Source organism: Sitodiplosis mosellana, unplaced genomic scaffold (genome assembly GCF_009176505.1).
Source record: "Sitodiplosis mosellana isolate CC-2019 unplaced genomic scaffold, AAFC_SMos_1.0 Smas_scaffold_1, whole genome shotgun sequence".
Classification (NCBI taxonomy): domain Eukaryota; kingdom Metazoa; phylum Arthropoda; class Insecta; order Diptera; family Cecidomyiidae; genus Sitodiplosis; species Sitodiplosis mosellana.
In genome coordinates, this window is record NW_022595244.1 from 11,340,887 (window position 1) to 11,348,183 (window position 7,297).

Consider the following 7,297-nt stretch of genomic DNA (forward strand, 5'->3'; position numbering starts at 1 on the left):
TCTTCCTGGAACAATCTTCTTAATTGCTGATGAGAGAGAGAAAATGTTACATAAAATGAAGAGCTAATGAAAAGTTCAATTAGTTTGTAGTTCAACATCAATTTGTCTCGTTTGGTTACATCCTTTTACCTTCTCTTCGTGTAGGCGAATACGCGTCGTATCGAATTTTTATCATGAAAATGGTTAAATTATAGAAAGTGCCTCTGTAGTGCCATCTATGAGTGAAATTCCTGCAAAAACTATGAGTTAAATGAATGCCATCCAAAGTTGAGGAGACGGTCGGAAATTCTTTTTTTTCATACCAGTGGCCCATAAAGAAGATTAAGTAAAATAATCGTTTGATGTAGTTTTTTTTTTTGTTAAAAACAAATTTATTGTTTATCAAAAGTCAGTAGAAAAATATTCGAATTGGTTCCGAAACTGATTTTCTTAATACTAAACGTCATATTCAATGTTACAAGCACATGATTACAGCAAAATAAAATTACGATAAACTGACACAAATTAAGAAGAAGTGAGAGAAAAAAAAACTGACTCCCGTTGTGAATCATTGTGTATGCATCTGTCCGTGTGGTGATCCCTTTTTGCGGATAGTTTGTTCGATTTCCATGACCTTTTGCAGCGATTCGGCTACTTGTGTCAGTTCATCGTTCAGATGCTGACTCGTATTTTTCGCAAAAAAGTATTGATCCACATTGATTTGTGCCTTTTGCACAAGCTCTTTGTTCGTTTGAAGATTCTCTTTGAACGCACTGGTCTCAAATTTGATGTCAGGCAATTTGGTGGCACCATCGAATATACCATACTGCATTTGATTGGCACGATTTGCATAGAACTTTTTCAGTTTTCGTTCGTATTCTTTCTTCGCTGCACACCGTACCGCAATCACCTCGGTCAGTAGATCATTCAATGCTTCCGATTCTTTTCTGTGTGACGATGCCATTTTATTTTTCTGCTTAATTATTCATCTGAAATACAAACATATGAACACAGATTAGAACAATTTCATATTAAACGTTAAATGTCGCGTCGACAATCGTCATGGATAAAGCCCATTGATTTCGAATATTACACACACAACACAGTCAGTGTAAACAACACCCGTCAAACATTCACAGAACATATTTTTCATTACATTTCTATTCAGCTTTTCAGCTTCAACTCACCAAATATCACTTTAATTTGATTCGTCGATTTTGGACGCACACCGTTTTCTTTCTTTCTCTCTCTCGAATGTAAACAAAACTAAATCAGAGAATGATTCTACCGTGATGTTTCGATCTCGTTTAGCAAATTTCAGTTGTTTGACAGTTTTTAAATTGAAATGTTGTTGCTGGCCGTATACAGATGCGTTGACATTTAATGGTCGAAATGTCAAGCACAATGGAGACGCGCAGATGCAGGGCTGAACAGTATACACGATTAATTGCTCGTTATGAACATTTCTGTTGGGCTAATTAAAATAGAAAACTACATGAATCCGTTTGAATTTTTCTCATTGTTTAATAGTTTTTTTTCTTCTGCAATACGATATTAGATTAATTTTTAATGTTGTATTTTGCGATTTCAAATATTTAATGTATGTATTAAATGTAATTAAATGTAAAATGCAAAAATTCCCAAATTCGTTCTTCTGGAATTCGTTATTCTGGATGTCGAATGTATATTTTAGTCGATTTAATGTACAAAATGATTTTGTTGTAGCGAAATTTTCAATTTTGACTAAAGCATATTCGCAACGAACATTTTACAAAGATTCCGCAATCTTATTTGAATCAAAAACCATTTGGAAGCAGCCATAGAAGGTTTTCTCATGTCATTTTGCATCTAGGAATGAACAAACGAAAAATAACATTTTTCAACGAAAAAAAAATTACAATATGAACAACATTTAGTAAAACTCTAGCCAAATCGGCTCGCTTCGCTCGCCGTTTCGGCTAAAATTCGCCGAGTTGCACTATTTTCAAAACTTCGGGTTATTGTCGCTATATTTGTCATTACTTCAATTCTTGTGTCACCCTCGGCTTCTTGCGTCATCTCTCTAGGTTCATTTTTTTCGCAATTAATCTTTTTTGGGTTTTAAATTCGATAGCTATTAATATATCACTGACCTGACAACAAATCAATCTAGCTACTTTGATTCGAATCCAAAATACAACCGTTTGTTTTTTGGATTGGAAGATTACAATTTTGGCGATGTATTTGGAGTTTGCCTTACATTTTGCCAAAATTCAATTATTATAACTCATTTTCTGTTCCACCGCATAAACAACAATAAACATTTAGAAACCATTAATACCTTTCTGTGTCTGGTCGTTTTTAAATCAGTATTTCAAGCTTCATTCTCTTTCAAGCTACTCTATCTCTATCTTAAGCCGATCTACGTGTGTCTTCTCTCCATTACAAGTATCTTTCATTCAAAACAAATTTCACTCATGTATGGTTTGTCCTGATGCGAATTATTAATTTTTTCAATTTATTTATTTTTAAATGAAAAAAAAACTCTTTTACAACAATGCGCATTTTATATTTCATTGCCATCAATCCACATGAATGTAATATGGAAAAACAATCAAAAATTTTTTTTTTCGTCAAACTCCAAAAAATTTCATTCGAAAACCAAAACTGGATTTATAAGATTACTCTTAAGGCCGCGCGAAATCAAACAAGAAGTATAACAATAAATCCATGAATCAAAAAAAAGGAGAGATAACTGCAAACATGTGTTTTAAGATTGCTGAGCATCTCAGCATTTCGTAAGGCACGGATATATCCGAGCATATCGACGACGCATACAGTGGCGTGCGTTGCAGCGCGCAGCCGCAACGACTCGACCGGAATGTGTATGTTTTTGCTGCGTGCAGCCACATCAACTGAACACACTTCGGTCGAGTCGTTGCGGCTGCACGTGCACGTAGCAACACACGCCACTGTATTATACAGTATGCGTCGTCGATATGCTCGGATATATCCGTGCCTTACGAAATGCTGAGATGTTCATCAATCTTAAAACACATGTTTGGATAAATGGCTACATACACAGACACACACAGACGAACATTCAGTTTTATATATTTATATAGATTGTCAATCTGTTGAGAAGAATATTTGAAATGTGGTTTACCATTAACCGAATTTATCGTCCCAACAATTTTTGTTTTAAACAAAAAATCCGTTGAATTCAAAGAATGACTAATTTGTACCAGATTCCCTTGTTTAAATCCTTTCTTTGTAAGATGAGCCTATAATATATGCCCTATATTTAATGTAAAGTGCTTCACACACTAATTATATTTACTAATGATTCAGAACGATTTCGAATAAAAACAGTAAATATTACTTTGTTTGTTCGAAAGTACCTCAACTAAACCGAGCAAAACCGAGCGTTTAAACGGTTTTGTATATTTTATTAGAAAAACAGTTAAACGGAGCATTTAACTCTGAAGATTACTCATTTTTTGGTGAACAAATAAAAACTTTTGCAAACAAAAGACACACGTGTACTTTTGAAACGAAACGAAACAAACGAATGTTCATAAAAAAATGAAGGGTTTTAAATGCTTTGTTCTGCGTGATTTAAGTCCATCAGAGAGTATTGAAATGGTTCCCCAATAGAGTATTCTGCTTATCAAAATCAGAGAAAAACCAAACAGGTTCATTGTTCTAATGTTCCCTTTATCAAAATTATGAGTGAACATAATGAAATAACAGTGCTTGTGTGCATTCCAAATAGAAACGGAATGACTTCGAATAAATAGAGGCTATGAATAGCCAAAAGATCAAACTCTATTAATAATTGATGACAAAAACAAAAGATTTGATTCCATTTGGAAACTATGAAACCACATGCCATTGAAGCTATTATGATTCATTCGTTTTTTAGCCATTACGTGTACTTTGGCGATGAAAGTGAACCAAAATCAAAACTAAGTTGGAAATTGTTCAAGAATCAATTAAATGAATAATGGAATCGTGGGCCATCATTTTTTATTGGAAAAATTGAATAGAACCAATTTTTTTTTCGTTCATTTCGGATCAATCTAATTGTTATTTGTAAATATTTCATTTGATTCGGAGGTGTGCATACCGTTTAACTTCAACTGAGGAAGCAAAATGATTTAATTTAATAGTTGCATCGAATCGAAATCTACTTCAGTTTGAGTTTGAAATCGTCGCATTCCAGTTGGAAACTTTATCGTGTCCCAGTGTGTTAAGAGTTTAACTTTTCACGTTTAATCTACAAAGATGGATCCATTGAAATCGAATCAATCTGTTTTGGAATTGGTCAGTGTTTGTGCGGTTGAAGAAAGTACTCCTTTTTCGATATTGATGAAAAATCAGCAATTTTACGTGTTAACGACCGCAATGCACATTATCAGTACAATATTATCAGGAGTGGATTTCATAATTTACGCGAAGATCAATTATGTTGAAGGATTATATGAACTTTTTCCATCATCTACTTTGATCGTCTATTTACATACCTTGAGCACACTACACCATCATTCTACGAAAATGCAAACTATATTTTCAAGATTTAAGGAAATTCATCGTGAAGGTGAGATAAAAGCAGCTTATAGTTTGAAATCTGCAAATATAATCTTTTCGCTTTTTCAGGCAAACGCTCAGAATGGTTCCAAAAATTGTCATATGTACATCGGTTTGGTTTGAATTTTTTGTCTTTATTCGTTACATTTTGCGGTCTTTTGAATCCTACCAAAGTGTCTCAATGTTCATATGGTCATCTTATCAAAATACCTTCATTATGTGTAAGTACCTGAAAAAACAATTCTCAAAATATTTTCTCAGAAAATATTTCAATGTTCTGTGATCAAATTCAATTTTTCAGTTCACCTTGAAGCCAAAGTACAATTTTCGGATACTATTATGGGTATATACCACCCTAAACCATCCATTAAAGTTATACCAAACGATTGATTTAAAGTGTGTCATTGCATTTCACCTCGATAAAATTGGAACATAAGTTATGTGACAATCAAAAATAAAAATAAAAAACATTATGATCCACAAGTTGGCTGATTTAAGAAATATCTTTGAAGCTATTACTTTCACACGTCATGTCATACACGAAATACTAGATTAGTCTTGTGAAATGAAAAGCTGATGCAAAAACTTCATTGTTTCGAACATTTATAGAAAATGGTGAATTACGTGGATTCAACATGCAATGCGAACATGTGAAACAAACATCTTGTCCATGTACATTTGACCAATTACGGCAAGTGTGTCAAATTCTCGACGATTATTTGAATGATGATAATTTTTGACCTTGAAGAAGACACATCCGATTGAGTCAATTAAATTAATAAATTGTTATATCAGAATTGTATTCCACATCATTTTACGAAACCGGAAATCTTTTAATATGAAACAGTGTTACTGGGCAAACTGTACGAACAAGCACTATGATGATATTTGAAAATTGTTCAAAACATGGCATAGTATTTCAGCCTATTTCAGCCTCATGGGTCAAGAGTTTTAACATTCCGAAAATCATTCTCTCAGCTTATTCTCAAATATGTCTGAATTGTTAGTACCAAAATATTGTCCACGTGTTTAAAGAAAAAAATCATTTAATCTAGCATTCGCCTTCTCTAAAGACAAACTATGCTATCATATTTTTCTTCTTCTAAATGGTACAAATCGGAATGGGACACATGTCTATTTCACATCACACTCAATGTTAAAATTTTCAAATGTTGATATCAATTTAAGTTACAGTTTGATGAACGGTTCTTGTCTTACATGGAATAATTATTGTGAGTTAGAATGTTAAGCAAAGTGGTTTTTTTTATTAAAATTGATCATTTTATTCACTCGGGAAATCCAAGGTTTGAAAATATTATAATGGTATCTTGATAGAAAATGTGAAGAGATTAAAAATGGAAATGCGTTATGAACAAACATATTTTTTCGGGTGGTTTAGCATCATTGGATGAATTTAAATAATATTGACCCTGAATATTTTTTCTCTCTCGAATGACAACAACATCCAATAGAATTATCTTTAGTCCCAAATTAGAACTTCCAGAATCAATTATTTAGTCCATATGTGTACGTATTCTGAATAAAAAACACTAATAAGTTGTGAATTAGTATTGTAAGTCTAAAATCCATTGCGAAAGTCGAGTAATTTGATCTTTTAATGAGAATATAGAATAAAATGTATTTAATGGGTGTGATGTGAAATACACATGTGTTCGATCACTATTTTCTGCAGCCTATTTCCTATTGAATGCGATTTTTTTGGCTGCTTTTGTCGTTATTTGCTTTCAATTTGACTCTTTGCGAATTCATTAAGAAAACATTTTATCAGAATTGAAGGGAATAAGAGAGATGACTCCCAAATATGGTAAAAATATCAAGGAAATACTTTGCACAGGCTGTGCAGCACAGCGATTACTTTTCAAAATTCAATGAAGGAGTAAGATTCATACACTCTTTGTAAGCTTCCATTTGTGAGCATCGAATGATTCATTGACGGTTTCAATCTGAAACTAGTAAAGTTTATTCACATTTGTAAAAGAAACTTTCACGTTTCACGGGGCAGAGTTTGACTCAGGCGACAGATATATGCTTTAGCATGGAAAAAATATCAGCATATTTTTTGGTTTGTCCACTCTCAGTATATAACGGCACCCAGCTTCATCGAGTATCAGCACGCACACTGAACGTGGTAGTATAGGACGGTTTGTTTACGAAGAAAAAAAATTGTTTATAAACAAAATCTACCAGAACTATACAGCGCAAAACCTTAACATAGGATAGCATTGCTGCCGTTTAAATACATTGCGCTGTACAACTCTGGAAGATTTTGTTTATAAACAATTTTTTTTTCTTTGTAAACAAACCGTTCTTTAATCTATATTACTACGTTCAGTGTGCGTGCTGATACTCGATGAAGCTGGGTGCCGTTGTATAACCAAAAAATATGCGGATATTTTTTCTATGCTAAAGCATATATCTGTCGCCTGAGTCAAACTCTGTCACGGGGTGAATCTTTGTATACTTTGGCATTTTCGGTATCTTATTAGTGGTCTTATTACTTATTAGTCTAATAAGATGAACCTATATTATTACTCATTACTTTTTTGCACTAGTAATATATCTAGTGAGTATAGTTATTAGAATGTTATTGGTCGAACGAGTAATAAGATGCATGGTATCTTATCAGTATAGTTATTAGATGAAATATATTTGAGTAATGATATGGTGATGTTATTAGTCTGGAACCAAATGTTTCCCATTGATAACAAACTGATAAGGAGTGCGAATT

General features: G+C 33.0%; 1 protein-coding gene across 1 annotated transcript; it reads right to left on the reverse strand.

Annotated features, from left to right (window-relative positions):
* Positions 1 to 355: 355 nt before the first annotated feature.
* On the reverse strand, positions 356 to 1,337 carry LOC129567189 (uncharacterized). Its single transcript, XM_055443852.1, has 2 exons — positions 1,167 to 1,337; positions 356 to 968 (listed from the first exon to the last, which is right to left on the reverse strand). Exon 2 carries the CDS (start codon positions 941 to 943, stop codon positions 548 to 550), a length of 396 nt encoding a protein of 131 aa, XP_055299827.1. The 5' UTR covers positions 944 to 968; positions 1,167 to 1,337; the 3' UTR covers positions 356 to 547.
* Positions 1,338 to 7,297: the final 5,960 nt, after the last annotated feature.